This window comes from Gavia stellata, chromosome 18 (genome assembly GCF_030936135.1).
Source record: "Gavia stellata isolate bGavSte3 chromosome 18, bGavSte3.hap2, whole genome shotgun sequence".
Classification (NCBI taxonomy): domain Eukaryota; kingdom Metazoa; phylum Chordata; class Aves; order Gaviiformes; family Gaviidae; genus Gavia; species Gavia stellata.
In genome coordinates, this window is record NC_082611.1 from 12,832,905 (window position 1) to 12,854,687 (window position 21,783).

The following is a 21,783-nucleotide window of genomic DNA, read 5'->3' on the forward strand; positions in this document are numbered from 1 at the left end:
CTTAACCACCATTAACATCACCAAAACCATATATTCGATGTGCTCTGAAAACAGACAACAGTGACTGGTAGATGCTGGATGTTTCAAGTTTGGCAGACAGGATCCAGACTTCCTGCTGCTCCTTATCCTCAGCGCTAATGAAGAAGAGTTTCCTCACACACTCAGATACTATACTAATGTGGTAACCGGTGCCAAAGACATGTGCTGCAAACATGAGAGAACAGCAGTGGAGGAAGATGCAAGGGGTTGTTTACGCAGAGCTGCATTAAACACATCTTTTGCTTGGTGTGAAAGCTGAGAAGTGTCCAAGAATCGCAGACTTCCACAGAGCAGAGCTCTTTACCACTGACTGCCATTGCTCTGAGTCCGAAAGGTCATTTCAGAGCTGACCTACACGTTCAGAGATGCTTATTGCATGCTCCGCTTGAATGATGGACACAGGAGGTTAGAAAAAGCTTTGTTTTTGCAAGGTTTCCTGGCAGTGTTCATATCCCTGATGTCTTCTTTCCCAAGTAGGTACGGTTATTCAACAAGACAAAGAATTAGTTGTACTGTAGGCTATTAAGGATCACTACAATTTTTCACTGCTGCTGTATAAAGCTAGTCTGTGAAGCTGGTATGGCACCTGAGTCTTCCACAACCTGTAGCCTGATCAGTGCCATATATATAGCCCAGTCTACATCTGGTATTAGTGCAGTGAGAGCAAGAGTCATGCAAAAGCTTGGCTCACTGCATGGCTTAGGAAGCCATTGGCAACTGCAGCCATTGCCAGGACCATTCAAACCACTGCTTAACCAGCTGGCAATAGCTCTGCAAGGTGTTTTTTTGCCATCTGAAAGAAAGCTGGAGGGCATCTGGTGGCTGGCTTGACTCTGGCTTCTCATTCTTCACTGGAATCATTTCACTGATGCATCCTGTGTAATTTTTTTTAAGAGCAAGAGGAAGCACATGGCAGAAAACGGAGCAGAACTACACAAAACCCTAACTTCACATGCCTGCTGCAGCTCCTTCAGTCCAGGAGCACCAAGGCAGTCAGATCCTGGTGATCATCAGCAAACTGTTAGCAAATTGCTAACGATGCAATTATTTCAAGGCTCCTTGAAACTGTGCAGGCAGAATCAATGAAGTAAAAGTGTCTGCCAGTGGCTAAATCACACAAAACAGACTGAGAACAAGGAACGTAGGAATCGGTGGTTTGCTCTGAGTACAGTAGAAGCACAACTTCATAGCGAGACAAGCAGCTGTGGAGGATTTGTATTAAACAAAGGAAATGTGAAAGGACTTACTGAAAATCAACACAAAACAATCTCGAAGGAGTACAGAACTCATCTATTAAACACGAGAAGTACACAGAGCTATTTAGTTTCCTGCATCAGCAAAGAGAAGGTAAGCAGGCCAGCTGCCAGTCACTGAACTGGGCTGAGTCCTGGAAGAAGTCCATTCTTGTTGATGCAGCTCCTGCAGTCTGCTAGTGCTGGTGCCAGGGAGATGGGGGATGCAAGGTGAGTGGGGGGAAAGGGGGCCTGACGTGATACTGATCTGTGCCACTCTATGGCAGCATCTCTTTTCTTAGCCATGTATGCATTGATGCTGTTACTGTGCCTGCTGTCAGTGAGACCAGAATCAACAGCTGCCACAGAAACAAATCTTGTTGTCTCAGGGAACCAGGGTTTATGTTACCTGTATGGGATCATCTGAATCTACACACTGATCCTAGAGTCCAGCTGCTGAAGGTGTTCGAGAACTCCATAGGGAATGGTGGGATTCCACATGCTGTAAGGGCAAATTCAGAAAGGAAAGAGATTTTAAGAAGCAGAATTTGCTTCACAGTTTTTTTGGTGTGTTTGGTATGTTTGTGTTTTGTTTTGTGTTTTTTTTAAAGTTGCCTTTCTCTTTTGAATATCATTCTATAAAAGTATTTAAGCTATGGAACAAATGAAAATGCATTCTCATTTAGAAGAAAGCAGTTCACTCCTCCATAACCTGGCTGACTCTGGTTATAGGACACACTACAGTCCTGTCTCCATAACTGTTCTTTAGCTTTCTACCAAACTCCCTTGCCTTGAATGTGTACTGGCAGCTTCAGTCTATTTAACCTCTAATGATGGCTGCTTATTTTTTATCCTTCAAATACAAGTCCTCCAGCACAGATCAGGTCAGGTGCTCTGGAAGGGTAGGAGATTAACAAAGGCAGGCACAGTGTAAACCATACTTAAAGCAGGACAAGCTTGCTTGCCTGGGACGATTGGGAATTAATGCAGCTGAAACCAGAGACAACATTTTTAACATTTCTGTGACTGCTTTTGTATTTTGGTGATGTCTTTTTTTGTGCCTCTTATAAATCTGTCAAATACAGAACACAGCTTTAGCATGAATTCTAACCCAATTTACAGAACAAAGATACAGCAAACAGCTTATCAAGAGACTTACACCAAGTTCTTTATATGGGGACATTTTCGTAAGCTGTCAGTCAGCTGCTGGGCTCCAACGCCAGTTATTTTGTTATACTGAACTCTGAGGAAAAAAAACCCTGTTAATCCAGATCACATCATGTAGTGGTGTAATCAAACATTTCATTAAAAATCAAAAATACTATACGGGCTTATCTGCAGATGGGGGAAGAAAGAAAATTAAAAAAAAACAAAATAGATCCTTGATTCAAAAAACCTGTAATAAAATACTCAAAGGGTCAAATGGGAACTTCATTAAGTTAGTTCATGTGAGGGATTCCTTATTCTATGTACCTGAGGTCCTTTTCCAACTCCCCATGATCCTATTCTCCCATCTTAAAACCCATTTTTCAGTTTTTATGGTGAACTGCTCCTTAATCCTTTCCAACCACTGACTATCTGGACTCTGCATAAGCACATTTTCCATGTGAAATTTCCTTGACATTTTCTTCTTCAATTTCTGTCTCCTCTTTCCTGAGCACGGAAGATTTGAATTTTCAGTATCCAAGCAAGTAAGCTTTCCTGGACCATCTCAAAAGATTTCATACTCACTCTAGCACTCTTAAAGATGCCATCGCTGGAAGAACTTTCGCAAGATTTTCTGCTCCAAAATCACAAATGCTATTATTGTATAAGCTGCAGAAAACCAAACCGATACAGTCACAATTGAATAATGGGTAATGTAAACAGGTTATACATTATATCAAGGAATTTCGGATATGGTTGGTACATCTTAACTTCCAATTTATCCTTGTCTATTTGCAGTTAATGTTTAAAACACGGTTTCGTATTTTCTGTATCAAGTAATGCAAATGGCCACATCCCTTCTTCAGCTAGCACAGCTACAGCAAAAATAGGTCTAGATTCTTAATGAATAATGAGAACATTTCTCTCTACATTAGATCAAATTAAAAATCTGCAAGAAAATGAAGCTCAAAGATTTGGGGCACAGCATTCAAAAGATTGCCACATGAGTAAATTATTCCACAACTGCACACCATGGTTTCTTGCATTCCCTACTGAGACACTTCATCCAGGCCTATGCCAGACATTTTAATGAAGTGGGATGGACCTTTGGTCCCATATCAGCAAACACATACCACCTTGTTGCTGGCTTAGGGCTTAGCACTGCGCTTAGCAAGCTCCGCATAAGCTTGCAGTAGATCATGACCCTGGGTGCACATTTGTACAGGATATTATTCATAACCAGGTATTATGGATTAGATTTAAAAATCAGTACAGTCCTTGTCATATTCCTGAGATATCCTTCTGTATGCCTACACTGGGTCATACATTTCTCTCCTCTTAACTTCTTTCTAAAGGCTTTATGCAAGAATGAAGTCAAAAGCTTGGCTGCTGCACAGTGTACATATTTGTTCCATGTTCAGTAATTTCTGACAGAGATAGCAAAGTTTGTTGTATAAAACAACTGAACAGGATACAACTACTTACCTTAGTGTCTTTAATGAAGACAGTGAAGGAAGAGCTGTAGCTAGTTTCTCTGCACCCACATCTGTTATCTTATTCTGTGATAAGCTACAGAAAGTGAGATTGCTTTGTTAGTTGAGCACATTTATTCTAATTTATTACAATGTGGGCAAAATTAATTTTTGATGTCTTTTTATATAATTTGGACAGTCTGTTTAGACCAAATGCAGGGAAAAAGACAAATTACGGCCCTTGAAGGGAAATGAGGAATTGCCATAGGATTAACCTATTTCTCTAATGAATGTACAGATTAAGTATGTCCTTAGACTCATTGGTCTTCCAGGCCCATGGGTTAGTTAGTTGTGCCCATAATTGTTAACACACAGTCCCTTAAGGCTCTACGTTTAATCTATTTCTTTCCAAATTTCCCCAGAACTGTTAACCTTGCACTTACTTTAATGTTTCCAGTGAAGTCAGGGTTGGAAAGACTTCAGATAGACTCTTTGCTCCTTCATCTCCTATGCCATTTTCACTCAGAGCGTCAAGGCTGGGTGACGACAAAGAGAGAATTAGCTTCCCTTTTAATCTAAATTTTTGCAGTGTATTCACCTCAGAGACCACTCTATCTAACTTGAGAAGCTCCTTCTCAAGCCTCTGCAGAGGCTACTGCAGAGAAGTATCTGTTATATGAATCAAATCCACAAAGCTCAATCTCTTACAAGTTCTACTGGAAGGTGCACAGCAACAGCACAAATACTGATGTTAACCCCCAAATTTAACACTGCTTCTGGTTAAGGAGGGAGCCTGTTTTCTCCTGGGGCAGACATGACCGTGAGTCCCTCAGAAACCTCACCACGAGGGAACGTGGGGCTCAGGCACGTTGTGGAGCTTGAATGAAGAAACAAATAATCTGCAGGCAGTGTTGATCAGTGCCGTGGCACGAAGTGGAAGCACCCAGTGGGACTCTGCACTAAACCTTTCCCACAAGCTTTTAACCACTGAGGAACACATGGAGAAGTGACTGAAGGGGTACTGAACAAATGACTACCAAGTGTCTTAAGGGAGGATGAAGAGCACTAGTTTTTAGTCTGCTGTTACATTCTCTGAATGTCTTTGTTGTTTAGTTTGTTCATCAAAGCAAGTAGTCTTGCTGGCAAATAAAATGTTTCTTGGGTACCTAAGCTCCCCCATCATCAAGGGCTGCTGAGAAGCAACATTAGCAAAGTTAATCTTTAGTGTTACTCACTCTAAATGCTGAAGTGATGGAAATGCTGCAAGAATTTCCACGAGTTTTAAGAATCCCTGAAGGCCACATACTGGACCCAGCCTGGAAGAAAGCAAATACAGACATGCAGCAGTTTTTTCACATGCTCAGAAACAGCAAAAGTTATGAATTTTTAAGTTCTTCCCCTGCAGCCCCAAATGCAAGCTAGTTTACACTCCTCAGAAGCAGCCATTCCCTACAATCTGTAGCAAGGATTTCTGCTTTGAAGCCTCCGGATGAGGACCCCACAAAGCTAACGTCAGACAGAGCAGAGCTGCTTGCATGGAAGCAGTGGTACATGCATTTGCCACTTTTTTGTTACTCTTTGCAAGACTCATCTCACTTGTTTTAGATTCCTGTATTTCTGTTCTTTTTCTATTTTTTTCAGGTTTTTCATTTAAGTATTATAATCTTGATAAATGAGATGAAAAAAATTATCTTTTTTTTTTCTTCCCCCCAACTACTGGCAATTCAGACTAACTTAAGATCAACATTTTACTGCAGCTTAAAACATAAATTGAATTTTAATATTGCAGCTCTAAGCATTTGTCCCTCAGACGCTAACCTCTTGTTTGGAGTTTCCTTGGTATTAGAACAAGTTCAGCCTAGTTAAGAGGATTGGAATTTTAACCAAAAATTTAAAACAAAGGGAAAGTAGGAGAGGAAATGAGAAGAGAAAGCAGCATAAAATCAGAAGTGAGGCCAAGCACAGCAGTTCTAGACTGGGTCAGATACGAAGAGCAGGAAACAGATGAAGACCTGATGAGAGTTCTCCATTGCACTGGGGCAATTTCTGCTCAAATTAATTCACATACTATGGCAGGATATTCTAAACAATAGAACAGCCCTGGAGGCTGCTTACAGTCTGCAGGAAAACAGAAATGTTACTACACCTCATTTTTAAAGTCAGTGTTTCCAAGTCAACCTTCCTTCTTCCAGGAAAATGGTGATAAACATTTTATTTGAGAGGCATTCTCTGACCTTTTTCTCTCATGGCCTAAGCTCTGATAGGACATAAAATTACATCAGAAGACTCAGATAGAAAAGTTGAGCATTTCTGGGGAAAAAATATTTCCCAGGTAGTTAGATCACAATCAAGATATTTTATAGCTTGTTGCACAAGATATACATCTGGTGATGAGGAGCTAACTTGTAGTAAAATCAAACAAAACTGATAGAACCATGTTGATCTGTATCACCGCAGGAGCCAGAAATGATGTTTTTTGAGTTTTGGCCATGACTTAATAAATCTAGTTGAGAAAAGCAAAATAGCAATAAACGGGGTTTACTTAATGCTTTACCATAAACTAACTACACATCAATTCAATGACTGTAGCCAATATCCATGACTCTTCTCAGCCTTAAATGTAATCATATATCAATCAACAGAGAGGCGTATGACTTACGCAAATTCCAGTTTTCTGAGGTTTTTGATGGCAGGAATTTCATAGGTGCTGCAACCAGATGCATCTTGCACACTAAATAAATCATAGTAGAACCAGAGTATGATAAATACTTTAGCAATTTTTAAAGTAAAACAGTGCTATAAAAATAATTTTTTGGTAAACTTTTACAGGAAATAAACCACTGCGGCATTAACTGAGGAATCAGGAAACTTCAGGATAACTTCTACTCCAACCTTTCTTCATTTAATTAATTTCAATCTGATAATTGCCTTTCACAGTGCAGTTGTTTGCTCTTTTTCCAATAAAACTTAAAAATACATTCTTCTAAATCAAGTATTTTTGGCTGAACACAAAACTTATTTTGTGTATATTTTAACCCAAATACTCTGCCCGTGTTAAAATGGAAGTCACCATTTTTATTTTAAAAAAACCCAACCAAAATACTTTATTTATGCATGCTTTTAATTGCAACCAATCCCCTAGCCACATCATGAGCAGGGATGAAACACAGGGTTTATAGATCACATAACACAAGCTTTTACCTCCTGAGCTAAAGGACTGACTCAAGTCGTCTGTGACCGGTGCAAAATAAGCTTTCATCTATGGCCCAGGTGCCACAGGGTGGAAAAATCAGTTACCCAAGTTATGTAACTGAAAGCAATTGGAAGATAGCATACTTGGAGCTTAAAAAGGAATCCAAAGGAAAAATAACAGCTGGCTTTTTTATTGGCAGTTTTGATAAATATTCTGCATAGTGCTGTCACTGCTCCCCCCTGCCATGACAAGCACCACACATTGGCATAGGAGAACACTCTGAGATCACAGAAGAGCTTGCACTGCCTTAGTGACTTCTCCTTTGGACAAGCAGAGGACTCCATTCTCCAGCACTGTCAGTGAACCCCCATTTTCTTAAATTGCTAGTATATTGAGAGGACTTTTGATCATAATGAGCCTACCAATTGATCATCTTCTCCTGCATCTCTACAAGATCTGAAAGGTCACTGACGTCCTTCATTGTCTTTGCCTTAAAGGGATCAAGAACAAATTTCTCTGTTGATGCTCTCAGCAGTTCGCAGTCTTTTGTCTGTTCTAAAGATTTCCAGAGCCTGACTGTATCACTGAGGGAGGCCCTGTGAAGTGACAAAACATATGAAATCAACAGATATGACTGCTGTTGTTGCATGAAAGTGTCATCTACATACAGTCCAATGAATGACACTACTATCTACAAAGAATGACCAACCTGAACGATGCCACATTCTTTAGGCCAACCAAGTCCTTCAGCCCTTGCATGTCAATGCTGGTGTTTCGCAAATCCAAAGAAAACTCTTTTCTTGACCTTTTTAAAATAGAGTGCAGCACATGGACATCAGGTGGTGTAAGAAGTACGCCCAGAAAAGACAGGTCTGGCTTGAGCCTTAAAGCCACATGCTGCAAAAGATAATTGCTTTGCGTTTCATAAATACAATGTAAAAGCTCAAGTAACCTCTCTGGACAGAGCTCATTTATCTGCAGCCTTCTAATATATTTCAAGAGTGTTTTCTGCTTCTTGGTTGATTGTTTTACATCCTTATTTGAAAGGGAACAGAAGTAGGGGTCATCCTGGAGGAACAACAAGCCAGCCAAAAATCGAGGCACTAAATCTAACCAGTTATAAGGTTTTTTCTTCTTGGATGGAAAAGACAGGTACTTTGTTAGACTTTTATCCTTGATCTCTTCTGCTAACATAAGGTGAAGCGCACCCAAGAAATTCTGAATGACAAAATCAGAGAATGTGCTCCCAAATTCCTCTTCTTCACTACCTGAATGTCTGGGGAATGCAAATGGCAGGAAAAATCCATATTTCAGAGCAAACTCTTTAACTTCCTTAGAAGGAAGATCACTTTTCATTGCACTTTGGTGCTTTTCTCCAAGATACCAGGCTATACGGGCTAGCATAGCAAGACTCTCTTGATTTTGCATGGCTGTAACATCTGTTTGCATAGGTATTATCTTTTGCTGAACAAATTTCAGGAAGACTGTAGTAAGAGTTGAAGGAAGGCTTTTGTCTCCTATTTCAAGTACCTTCTCACAGAGAAAGCAAATAAATCTACACATAACAGGGCTGTAACAATGACTGAACAAGTACTCAGAGTCTTTGATTAATTTCAGTGCATTAGCACAGTAGGGTAATCCTTTGAAGTATTTGGTTATGTACAATTCTCTCTGCTGAGGGGAAAATCCTACTATTTCAATAGTCTTATCCACTTTGGATACATACTGGTACACCTTGTCTTTTGGTCTTGCTGTAAGTAATAAAGTACAACCATTGAGTATCTTTTTTTGGATGAGTCCTGAAAGCAGCTCCTTTATACTGCACAAGTCTTTTTCAGGCTGGCTGGCTGAGCAACGAGGAAAATTCTCATGATCATGCAACCCTTCAAACCCATCAAAAACCAGAAGGACTTTAGCAGGATTTTGCAATATGTACTCAAAGATCTCTTTGCTTCCCTCTTGAGGTTTTACAAAAAATTCAAGAAGCAGATCCTTCAAGCTGTATCGCTTCTCAGGCAAGCTTATTTGTTTGCAGTCAAACCAAAATACAAATTCAAATTGAGAAAACTCTCCATTGGACCAGTCCTGGCAGATCTTCTGAACAAGAATGCTTTTGCCCATTCCTGCTTTTCCCAGCACCACAATCACTTTAGTCTCTAAGTCTTTACCTCCCAGGATTTGAAATATTTGGCTTATTTTAAGGGCTGCATTTTCCTTCCCTTGCAGACTGCAAGTTACCAGCTCCTTTTCCATTGCTTTTACGTTATTTTTCCCAGTCTTGGTTTCAGTTTGGCTTTGAACAAATGTCCCATCAATAAACAGGTGATCAAGAGTTACTTCACGCTCCATGGCCACGGATTTGCACACGTCTCGGAAATAATCCATAAGTGATGTACAGAAAGCTTCCACTGGCTCTAGAGAAATAAAAAGCACACACAAACTGAAGAAACCGGTCCACAAATTACAACATTGCTTCACAGTGGTTTAAGTACATAATTGTAATATGGTCAAAATATATCAGTTCCCAGAAAGCATGTAGGTCTGGATTTATTCCATGTAACTGCAGGTACTTAAATTGGGAGTGCAGGCACAATAGACCCTGTTAGACCTATGAACTGAATACTTTTGGAGATATCTATGCATATGATAAAACCAGCTAAGTACACTGACCTTCTAAGTAGGTATTACAGCTAGATATCTAAACGTAGGCAAGTCTAACATCTTAAAAACACGAATTGTGCTCAGACACTCAGACAATTCCTACAACAAGTAGCTTTTCTGTATGGAAACAAAACCAGAAAAATTAGCCAAAAAATACTGGACGTTTTAAGTTCAAGAGATCTAAACTCACTTGGTCTTTTGAAAGGTTCTTCAGGCGGAATTATGGGAACTTGGACTTCTTTGAACATTTCTAAACCTGGAGAAACAAAACAATATACTTGAGGAAGACACGTAGATAGTCATTGATTCAGCTTCACTAATTTTAACAATAAGACTAATGCAAATTTTCAAGTTCATTGCAACATATATTATCATCCCATAGTATCATCCAGAGAAAGAGATATTTTGTTTATTTTACAAGGGAAAGGAAAAAAATCCTCACACAAGTACAATTCAGTTGACATGAACTGTTGCAGGCAGTATGACACCAAACAAGATGACAGCTGTTCCGACACTTGTATGAAGCAGAAGACCTATCATAACAAGGTGACATCCATTGTTCTTTTCAAATGTCAGTGTTTTGCATAAATTCACATTCACATGTAGGACTTCTTTATGTCACCAAAAGCAATAGCTTCCTTTTGTTATTCTACATCTTGTAACCCAGCATTAAGGATGAAAGTCACAGAGTAGTGACTGTTGGTAACAGAATTTACCTGTTACTCTTCCTGACAAAGTACCGTCACTGTCCAATTTTCTTTCTTTTTGCCTGTTTGATTTCAAACTACTGCAGGCTTTTGCACTTGGTCAGATGAGCAGTGTCTGCCATACACAAAGAAATTGGGAATTTTTCAGAGAAAGCATATTTTCTACAGACTGGTAATGACAGAGTATCAGTTTTGACAAAACTTTTGGTAGGAAGAGCTTTGCAGATGCAGGACAGAATTTGAATTGACAGAAAAAAAGAATTTGAATTGACAGAAACCTCATCGGTAGTCTCATGGTAACCACACAGCAGAGATGTGGAAAAAAAACCCCAAACAAAACAGGTTAATCTCCCTAGATTTGTACAAATGTATTTATTACCATAATATTTGGTACATCTTGATGTAGAATGTGGTTTAAAAAAAAATACAAATCTTAAAGTTTCAGAGATCTGGAAATCAATTCCTACCCTGCATGCCAGCAACAGATGGAACGGTTAGAGTTCAGAGTGGCTTCTAGCAGGGAAGCACCCACAGACTTCTAATAAGCAATTCCTTTTTCCAGTGAAAGAATATATTTGATATAGAGATAGTTCTCTTCCTTGTAGAATAAAAATCAACGAAAGATATTAAATAAAGAGGGGACATGACTGTTTTCAGGAAAGTATCTGTTTTTGGTTTACTATTTATTTTATTAAATAAAAACAACAGAATGGAAAACCAAGAAAAGCTGTCAAGAGACATTTAGATGGGAAGCAGCACTGGTCAAATCAATCAGGTGTTAATTTTTAAAAGTGGAAAAGAGACTGGCTTGGTAGCTTATGTCCTGATTTTTCTGCTGCATTTGGAATTCTGAGGTTTGCGACATACTCACACATGTTGTAGTGCTGTACATCAGTTGAAATGGTTAGTATTGAGTATTCACACAAACAGTATGTATCACTTACAAATACTCCCCCAAACCTAGGGGTATTTGCCTATTAATCTCCACCTTAAATTTTTGCTATTTTGGGTGGTGTTACCCACCAGAGGGCAACAAAACACTTGTACTAAGCTGCAAGCAGCTGTAATCACCAGGGTACACAGAGATCAGAAACTAAATAACCACTGAAATCAAACTCCCTATTCTAACAGCTCTGTGAGGGCTGGGAAAAAAGTGTCTGAGGAAAGTTTGCTACCACAGGCAGGACTGCTATACTCTGACGAAGGCTCTGGTTTCTTTATAAGCTTTTCTGTATATAAGGCTTATGTATTGTTTCGTTAAATAAGTCGTCATCACTTTGGTTTGGGGGCTTCCATGTGAGCTGACTGCAGTGTGGCTTCCAGCACCGAGCATTTAAGATGCTCAGGCCATGCCAGTACCAGCACAACTTCTACTTCTGATGGTGCTCAAGCACACTGGGCTTTTGTATTGTTTTAAGCAGACAAGAAGACTTCTTCCAGAAACTGGAGTTCATAGCAAACACAGTGGATTGGCTGCTAATACATAGCTGAACCTGTAGCTCTACAACCCCTTATCTGCTCTGTATTTTGGACTAGACTAAGCAGACAGTGATCAATACAAAGAAGGAAATGCCATTAATTTTTATTTTTCTCAATAAGGTCAATATGAGTAAAGCCTGGAGAGGAGAATTGGCTTTGGGTAGAAGCTATACGCTCCTTCTCCCAATCCAAAGTACTGTATATATAAAAATTCATTTTCTACTTACCACATAAACTAACGGGAAAACTTGGGGCTATCAATGTTTTCGTGGCAGAAGTCAGCACTGACAAGAAACAAATGATAGTTTTCAGCCTATCATAGCTATCAGTAACTTTCAGTTGAAAGCTGAAAACTATCAAACTATCATGAGGGACCTTAGTACTTTGTTGACAGCATTGATTTTCCAGTACTTTCTGCCTATTTATGTGGCTAAAAGGTTATTGCTCTTACCTGGATATATTATAACATCAGATGTGCCATTTCCAAGAACAAAGTTAAGTATCTGCTGAGGAGGATCTGCAAAGCCTGTATTCTCTTGGCTCCCTTTCACACTGACAGGTAGACACTCTGGAATCAAAGGTGCTGAAGATCCTGAAATGAGTGCAGAATAATTACTCTTCTGTTTTTAAAGGTTCCTGGTTTCTAAAGGTTTCTAAGAAAGAAAAAGATTTCTAAAAGCTACTTATCCTTCCTGGCAGCTTCTGGGCAAATATTCCCAGTGGAGAGTTTATGAACCAGAATTCATAGGATCACATGAAATCTACAGAATCCATTAAACAAAAACTCTTCAAGGGTACGATGAATGTGAAATACAAGGGATTACCCAGCTTTTAGTGACCACTGGTTTTCAATAGTCTAAAGAGAAATTCTATTAACATAAGGAAAAGTGCTTAAGGTGAAGTCTGTAAATGTATGGACCAGAGATCTAGAAGAGAGAAAATGTGTAAATATTATGTATCTGAATTAATTTTACCATCCTTTGCACTACATCTTTCCCACATAATTGCACATCATGCAGCTTGTACAAGCAGCTAGCAAGCATCAGCCCTCTGAACCCGCACTGGGAAATTTTTTTGATGATGCAGTGCTTGCAATTTAATCAGCCATAGCTCTGAGTTTCTTTAAGTGTGACAGAATTTCTTCTGCTACTTTGTGCTGTTTCAGCTAGCATCAGATACTTCAAGACTTCTAACTTATCCACTGCTTTTTGGTTCCTTTCCAGCATAGATTTAACAGTGAAAGGTGTTGAATTGTGTCTTTGTCGTTAGCACTTGCCAGTGTACTGTGAGCACCCTCTGCTACACAACATGATCAAGGCAAGGTGGCTACACAGCCCATGACTTGGATTAGTATTCAGTTTTTGTGAACAAAATTCCAACCTAGATTTTGCTCCACTATTGCAAATATAATTATCCCGCAGTCCTTTACAAGCCTCTGGATGAAAAAGAAATTGGAACTAAGCCAAAGTTTATTAATGAAAATTTTGTGATTTCCTATTCTTAAGACAAGTAAGTAATTATTTAGATTAGCATACAGTAAATAACTCTGTTCTCTTCTCTATTAACCTGCACTTCACCAATTAAATGGAAGACTCATTCTATTTCATTAGGGGCAATGCACTTTTAATTTCCCTTGAATATTTTTCATTCTTTTAGTGAGTGCCACACTTTTAAGTGCTTGATTGAAACAGCTACCACACTTGTTTTCCCCACCATTGTTCATGGTCAATGACCAGATTTACAAGAGTTTTCCCCTTGTATAAATCAACCTGTGTGGAAGTGCACACCTAGAGCTGTACTGTACATACCAGGAATTACAAAACTTCTTTCCAATGCGTTGGTAGCAGGAACAGAAAAGGATATGTGCTGGTTTGTTAGTGAGGTGGAGCTAGCCGGATGGCTGTTGAGAGGCATAGCTAAGAAACTGCCATTCCCTGCAGACACTGCAGGGACTTCCACTTGAAAAAAAAGCAAAACAAAAAGAGAAAGTTATTTCATTGGTAGAAGTTAAGGGGCCCAAGGAAGAGGTCTCAACAGATATCATAAACCACCTGATTCTGATCAGTTGTGTTCTGGTTTTCCAAAAGCAAGAACAGTTCATAATAGCTTTCTGAAATCTACTCAGGTCTCAAAATCTAAAATATATTTATGAAATTCAGTGGTAGAACACTTTTTTCCAGTAGCTCACTCTTTTAATTTTCTTTTTCTTCATCTTTCCTGGCCTGTCTTCTTTCTAGAAACCTTCAGATGTGTTTAGATGTAAATGATCTTACACATGGATGATTCACAGAGAAGATATAACAAGGTCTTACACTGGCTGTGCTAAGTTTCCCAAGCACGGGTTGTTACCTTAATATTGCACAAGTTTAGAGAGGCCCAAGTACAATAAACTGAGGACCTTGACTCTCTATTTAGACACTACAGTGCTTGTAAGGATAACTAGTCTGTGTTAAGAGGGGTTCCCAAAGAACAGTCACAAACACCTGAGTTTTAAAATATGCAACTTGCCTGCAGAACTTGTTTTTTTTTAAGAAGAGGATAAATGGGGAGGGAGGCTCATGTGCATTGTATGTTTTCATCTGCTTATTGACAGTTTCTTACAAATCAATAAGATACACTTGTTTATTTTGAACCAGTCTGCTAGTTTCCTTGGGTTTGCCACACCCTTATTCTCAGAGTTGGTTTTGCTTTTCCTTTCCCCTCCTGCCTAGCAGCAACAATTAAGTCTCTATTTCATCATTTTCTACAGTCTGATGTTTTATCAGGAGCTACAAACCTGTGCGGGTTTTGTGCCATTGTAGCGTACACCACCGTCTGGATCACACTCTTTAGGGTGGGATGTGTTAACGTTATTTATCAGTAACTGATGTATTACTTTGTTATAGGAATCTTTCTCTTTTTACTGTGGTATAAAAACAGATTTTAAAAAGTGTTTTTCAGCTTGTGTGTAAATCAGCATGTGAAATTCCCACGTAATTTCCTATCCAAGGATTGTTGCATTGCTACAGTCAGATAAGATCAGGTACTGTTATAGCTAGCCACAAACAGTTGAGCAAATCTAAAGTTTAATTTAATTAAATTCATTTGAAAGAATCTCATCCTTGGCTTACCACTCTGAACATAATCCTCTTTACTGTAGATAGTCTTACACTTCTGAAGAGTTCTGTGTTTGCCTTTGCAGGATCATACTGTGATACTCATTTTATGACAGGTTAAATAAATTCCTGATTTTGTCATGTAGCTCATCTTTCTGTCAATTAGATTTTTTGTACCCAGTATTTATACCGCCTTACGTATATATTCCTTCCTTCAGCACCTTCATTGGGTCAAGTAAGGTAGAGAGAGTGATAATATTCTGGGCACTTTCTGGAAAAGGATAGGTGCAGCTTTACAAAGCACCTGTTAGCTCTATGATGATACTGTAGACTGGAATGCAAGTTATGTAGGGTGAGGCATTTTTACTGTTTTGGTTTGTTTTTTAAATCAGGAACTGATGTGCCATTTCCTTATTGAAAACTCTCATTGTTAGTGTGGCATAAACATAGGCTTTAAAAAGCACCAAATCGAAAAAGGAATTTTAGCAGATAGAAGGTAATCCACCTTTAATGGGTATTAACTGCCACGAACTTTATCTGTGTCTGAATAACTACAACCGGCGGGTACCAGTTCAGTAGGAACTCTGATTACCTTTCCAGATCCAGCAAATGTATTTTTTTCCACAGCTAGTTCTGCTCAATCCCCCCACAGAAGTCCACATGAACATTGGAAAACTAACTTGGGTCACAGTCCCAGTGCATATGTGTGCTCTCTATGACTTTCGTCCAGTCTGGCAGTTCCTTAGCAATTGCTGGGCAATTGCCAGCCTGAATTTTGCTGAGGTGCAGTCCCATGATCCAAGCACTCTCTGGATGGCTTTCTAGGTTACATGCTGGTTTTGGCTGCCCACCCTGACATGTACACGGCCCATGGGGTTTGCTACAGAGTTCCCCTTAGGAGGCTTGGGAAGTGTGCTAGCATACAGTAACACATGTCACTTCAAAACACAGTGTAATATATTCATCCAAAGGTGATTGCTCTCACATGGATTTTGGGAGGATATTTTGCTGGTTTAGCTATGTCTGAGACACCCATTTAGGCTACAGCTGGGTAAGAAATTTAGCACCAGTTTACACCTAGGGAACAAGTTACAGCCTGCCTGCTGGCCACAGGCACTGCCTCGTAGATGGTCTAACAGCATGCAACACCTAGAAATTTCCCTTCCTCTCATTCTTACTTTGGTTTAAAGGACTGTATAGCATGGGCTGGGCCAAGAAGCTCTCTTCACAGTTGCTATTTTCACTAGGACGTTTCACTGGATTTTTGGAAGGTGTCACACTTAGAACAAAGGATCAAACCCAGGAAATGCCAAACTATGGCCTGAGTCACATTACCCATCATAAACAAAAGGTGTACATGATAAAAATTAGAAAATTTGGCGCTGACCCAATTCTCCACCATTTTGCTTTCTTCTCTCAGATGGATTTAGAAAAGGTCAACTGTGAACTTTTGAATGTGAACTTGTGAATGTGTTCAACATATGCCTCTGCTGATGCTAAGGAAGAAATTTTTCTATCACCTGGCAGGAACATGTGCTTTTGAAGCATAAGGATCCAGCTGTTCCCAGGCTACCATGCAGTTGGTCCTAAGATGCACTGTTTAATAGCTAGTGGTAAGAGGGCACGGATTTGTTGCATCATGAATTAGTCAGAGGTGTATAAGAACGTGATTCTACAGTATTTTCTACTCTACTGGAAGTAGAAACATGAAAATGCACAACAATGCTGTATCATCCAATCTATGACAGTAAACTTTCCCTAGCAGGTAGAATTACAATACCTACCAGAGACAATATATGTTCAATAATCTTTTCCTATTCAGCCAATAACTTACCAATTTTCTTGTATTTGGGTTCTGAAGCATCAGAGCAACTCTCTGCAGAGCCTAAGAAGGCTGAAAGAAAGAAAGGTGATAGTAAGTGACAAAAATTGAAACAGTTTGATAATTATAAGTTTCCACCATGGAAACTTATTTTAACTTTTTAAAGTAGAAAGGGGTGTTATCAGTTTCAATTCAGCTATTTCAGAACTGTACAGATCCACTGTATAAAACATGAATGTGAAAATCCTTATATTATTTTACTCTGACCATGAACTTTCAATTAGGCTGAAGATTTTTGTGCCAGTAATCAAAGATTTTTGCTGTTGTTCTTGCAGTTAAAGAAGGAATCGTTCAGCTAATGCTTGCTAAGCTATAGACACACTGAAAACAAAGTTAACACTGTCACACAGATGATAAAAAAGGGGAAGAAATATGACATGCTTAATGTCATGTTACAGGAAAACAAATTCTGCGAATTGTAAATAATGTGCCTGGGGGAGCTGTTTTCGCTTCCAGCCACACAGGATGAGCAAAGTCAGAGGAAGTACATCTGGTTGGTTGTATCAGTGAAGAACTACACGAGAGATGCATTAAGGCTGTGTTAAAACCAAAGTACCGTAATGCAAATTTAGAATTCAAACACTACAGCCCTTCAGACTCTCACTGTTTTTCACTTACTTCGTTTGTGACATTTCTGCATTTTTATGTCAGTAAATTTCTCAGTGTTTTCAGCAGCCATTTCATCCAAAATAAGGTTCCCTGCTAAAAACATGAAATAATTGCCAAATGTCAACCTTTGTTCTCCTAGAAAAACTATAGAAAGAGGTAAAAGCAAGAGAAACACACCAACAGGCAGCAAAGATGAAGTGCGCTCCAATAAAAGATAAAAAACAAATCATGCAATAAACCATATATCCAGATGGACATGATTTACAAAGCCCACAGAGCTCTGAATGCAGGTTCTGTCACCCTGTGTTAGCTTCTGAACTGCAAAATATTAATCTACTGCCATAAATTCAGTGGTTAATAAAACATAAATACGTCTCAATGCTCTAATGAGCAAAGGATAAAACATCCCAGCTGTATCACAGTGAGGTCTCAGTACTAGTAAAGTTAATTACTCATTTTATGTACAAAAAGGATTAGATCCTTTAAGAGACAGATTAAAGGGTTCTAAACAGATTTTATATTTTGTGTTGTAAGAACTGTGAAATTAGCCATACCATTCTTCTACTGGCAAATACTTAAATACTAATACTCCTCTAAAACCAATATAAATTTTGCCTCTAAACCCAATATAAATTAGGTGCAAAACCCCCCAAATTCTAAACACACCAGGGAGCAGTAAAAAGCATTTTAAAAGTCATGTGAGCTTCTTGTAGCCAGAATTGTCCTAGGGAAGGACTGACCTTTGGTAAGTTATTCCAAATTACTTTGCTCAAACATAAAATAGGATGTACAGATATTCTGTGAATCTTTCTGATTCTACGGATTTTCCCAACAGCTGCATTTGTGTCACTACCGAAACAATTATTCTTTACCAAAAGCAAAGCTATTATCTCTGGTCAAGCACTGAGTGAAGGAATCGTTTGCTACATGTATATTATATCATTGCTGCATTGATCAGGGAGAGAAGTAAAATTTGACGCACTTCCTCAGGCAGCTCTGTGCATCCTGGACAGAAATAAGTGTGCATGAACTGCATTTATACGCATGCTAAGTCCTCTGGGTGGGTCTGGTTTAATGAACTTAAGCATATCATCTGTGTTGTGCTCAGAATAAGTCTGATGCTAATTGTGGGCATATATTGCACTAGACAGTTAAGCTGTGCCTACACTATGGCCATGGTGACATGATCAGCAACTTGGTCAGAGATAAAATTGCCATCTTTGAGAAAGGCCTGTGAAAATACAGAAAATCCTCAAAGTTTGCCAAGAAAATCCTGGGACACAGTTCCCAGAGGGAAAGAAGAGGATACCAGATGTATAGAAACCTTACTAGTGTTCAGATTGTGGAGATGAAGTACAGTGCAGATGTTAGCCAGAACACTGTCATGGAGAAAATAAATCTTTGTCACATCAATCTTACCAAAAGTGTCTTCCACCTGCTTCTCCTGCTGATCTTTGAGGACATATTCTGCTAATTCAGCTAGCAGGGAGGAAAAAAGAAAGGAACAGCGTAATGACACAATGAATTTCACAATAAAACTCTTGTAAGCTTACCCTCATTAACAGAATGCTGCACTATAACTGAAATTGAAGAGTTAAATTAAGTTTTTCTTGTAAATTGTTGTTCAGGAAACAAAGAACATGAGAAAGGAGAAGTTGAGACAGGAAGTATTAAGCAGAAGGAGCCATTAATAGAGAGATTTTCCCTCAACAACCACAAGCTACAGTTCATCTGTTTCCACACGATACACAAGTTTAGGTACCTGGCTAGATCTACCATGCATGAGGAACAGGCCACTTGAGTATATGCCACTGGTTTACACTGAATATAGAGTTTGTAAGAAACAGCTATAGCAAGTGATTGGAAAATAATGATTTAAAAACCAAAAATTGCTTTCATACCTATTCTAGCATAAGCTTCTATGGTGTTGGAACAGAGATACAATTCATCCCCATTTTCACCATTTTCAATTGTACACAGGAAATCCATATTATTGAATTGATCATAGTTGCTGGCATCAACTTCAGGATCTAGAATGAAAAAGGAGTATGCATTGGTTCAATGAATACCATAACCAAGGAGTGAAAACACCAGATAGCAAGACATGCAGAAAAGGCAGATTTGTTACTTCAGCGTACGGCTTTGGCTCTTTATTGTATGTTGGCTAAGTAGGAACAGAACTGAACTCTCACTAATTTATAGTCTCCCAGAAATCAAGACTTTTCTTTTGCTAAACTCTAAGACTTCATCTCTTCTAGTAAATAAAACAGTTCCAGAACCCGTTCTATGACTTGAAAGCCTACACACATGGACCAGACTCATCCATACTATTAAACCTTCTTCTTCTTCTTCTTCAGGATATGGTGGTGCCATCCAAATTCCCTCTTCAGAACAATGCTGGGTCCATGCTAACCCCTGAACTGCAGCTACAAATTGCCCGTGAAGCTGCTAGTTGGCCAAGGCTAAAAACATGCTAGGGACCATGCTAACACCTTCACGGCAGAAATGTCCAGATTCCAATAACTGGCACCATGTCCTGACAATGTTCAATTTATCTACATTATCTCAGATATTGCTAAGGCTCAAATCAGTGAAATATCTCAGTGGTACAAGAGTCAGTCCCTGATCCCTAATTCATCCTACTTTCAGTCACTGAGCAAGTGAGGCCATGGGAGTGAAGAAACACTCCTGCACGTGCAAAGCTCAACCTGGGAAATAATTAATCACACAGATGATTCCAGATTCTGGTGTTCAGTTCTCCCCTGATTTGCCCATGTATCTGCTGACACTGGTCACTCATGAAAGCAACAAGGATGCGAGGTGGTATGCTCCAATTTAGTAACGTTTTATACGTATCAGGCACAGAGCTATAGGACATACATCTGTTCTCCTTTCATTGCCACAGGCCAGCTCGTTTGTTTAAAATAGGCTCAACTATTGCTCCACAACACAGTCAGCAGCACAGATACACTTTCATACTTTTATGCCAGCAAACTCAGAGAGAGAGCAGAACGTTCCACAACCTCCCGACAAATTCAGGAGCAGAAAGTTTGAGAGCCAGGGCAACCTCCTAATCTGATTACCTGTAGGAACTTACATGCAAGAAACTATCATCTTTGCACCCTGGCCCTTCTGCTTCCTCCTCTATCACAGAATCATAAAATAATTGGTCTGTGTCCCCAAAAGATGTAAAATGGCATCTGGTAATGAAAGTCCATTGTGTTGGTGCCTTAGGAGCTCAGAAGGAAATTAAATGCTAGTTTGCATGCAGACTGGCTTCATCACAAACTCATCTAAAAGTCTCTGTTTTGCAAAGCTTTTGGCTTGAAACTACAAAAGTGTTGACAACTACACTTGACCAGCTTATGAGAGGAACATTTGCAAATAAATTACTTAAAGCAATGATATCCAAACCAAAGACATTAGCCTCACACCTTGATGAGTGACAGGTATAGTATGTTTTGTTAGACTCACTGAGCAGGAAGCTGTAAATATGTACAGTTTTAAAAACATGTAAATTTCTGGAAGCAGTCACTATTTTACATACAAAGTTATCATATCCTAACACCCAGTGTCTGTTGAATTTAGTCCAGCCACCATGATAAACTGCTGTTAGATTGCTACATAACTGAGAGGAGATGGTAATAACTTATAGCATGATGACTAAACTAATCAAGCATTTTTAAAGTGTTTTACTAACCTGCAGAGAAGTTACCTTCTTCATTTCCAGATGACTTAGGATCAAGGAGAGTATACAGATGCAATGGATCGATATCACTGTGCAGCAAATCAAGATAGCCATTTTCAGACACAAATGCTGAATCCATGATTTGTCTCTTGCTGTCTGAAATCAAACTGCAAAACAGTTAGTTATGACAAAACCACAGCTTTTGTCAACCAAAACTACAAGTCCCGCACTGTGGCTTTCTGTCGATAAGACATCGAGATCTTAAGGCTGTGGAACTGGTATTGCTTACCAAGTCTTGTGTTGAGTGATAACCCCGAGTTACTTAAACTTATAGATCCAGATACAGCTTGCAATAAGACTTATCTATTTTTTTACTCCAATCAGGGGAGTGGGATACTGCAGTCTGACCACCTGGACCAAAAGTACCAAGTCTTGAATAAGTTGCAACTCCTGTATCTTTATCAGGATATAAATGATGCAAGCACAGATCCAGCAGGTATCAGGAAAATGAGAAGACTGCAGTGAAGAAGATGGAAAAAGAATCCCATTTTTTACTGTCAGGACAATTTCTTCTCAGGGG

At 39.2% G+C, this 21,783-nt stretch overlaps 1 protein-coding gene across 1 annotated transcript; it reads right to left on the reverse strand.

Annotated features, from left to right (window-relative positions):
• Positions 1 to 1,700: 1,700 nt before the first annotated feature.
• On the reverse strand, positions 1,701 to 21,363 carry CIITA (class II major histocompatibility complex transactivator). Its single transcript, XM_009819461.2, has 18 exons — positions 21,216 to 21,363; positions 19,417 to 19,545; positions 18,935 to 18,994; positions 17,525 to 17,608; positions 16,859 to 16,918; positions 13,738 to 13,887; positions 12,381 to 12,521; positions 12,157 to 12,213; positions 9,934 to 9,999; positions 7,792 to 9,496; positions 7,505 to 7,678; positions 6,549 to 6,620; positions 5,125 to 5,205; positions 4,333 to 4,425; positions 3,903 to 3,986; positions 3,003 to 3,086; positions 2,431 to 2,514; positions 1,701 to 1,773 (listed from the first exon to the last, which is right to left on the reverse strand). Exons 1-18 carry the CDS (start codon positions 21,340 to 21,342, stop codon positions 1,701 to 1,703), a joined length of 3,324 nt encoding a protein of 1,107 aa, XP_009817763.2. The 5' UTR covers positions 21,343 to 21,363.
• Between the last annotated feature and the right edge of the window lie 420 nt (positions 21,364 to 21,783).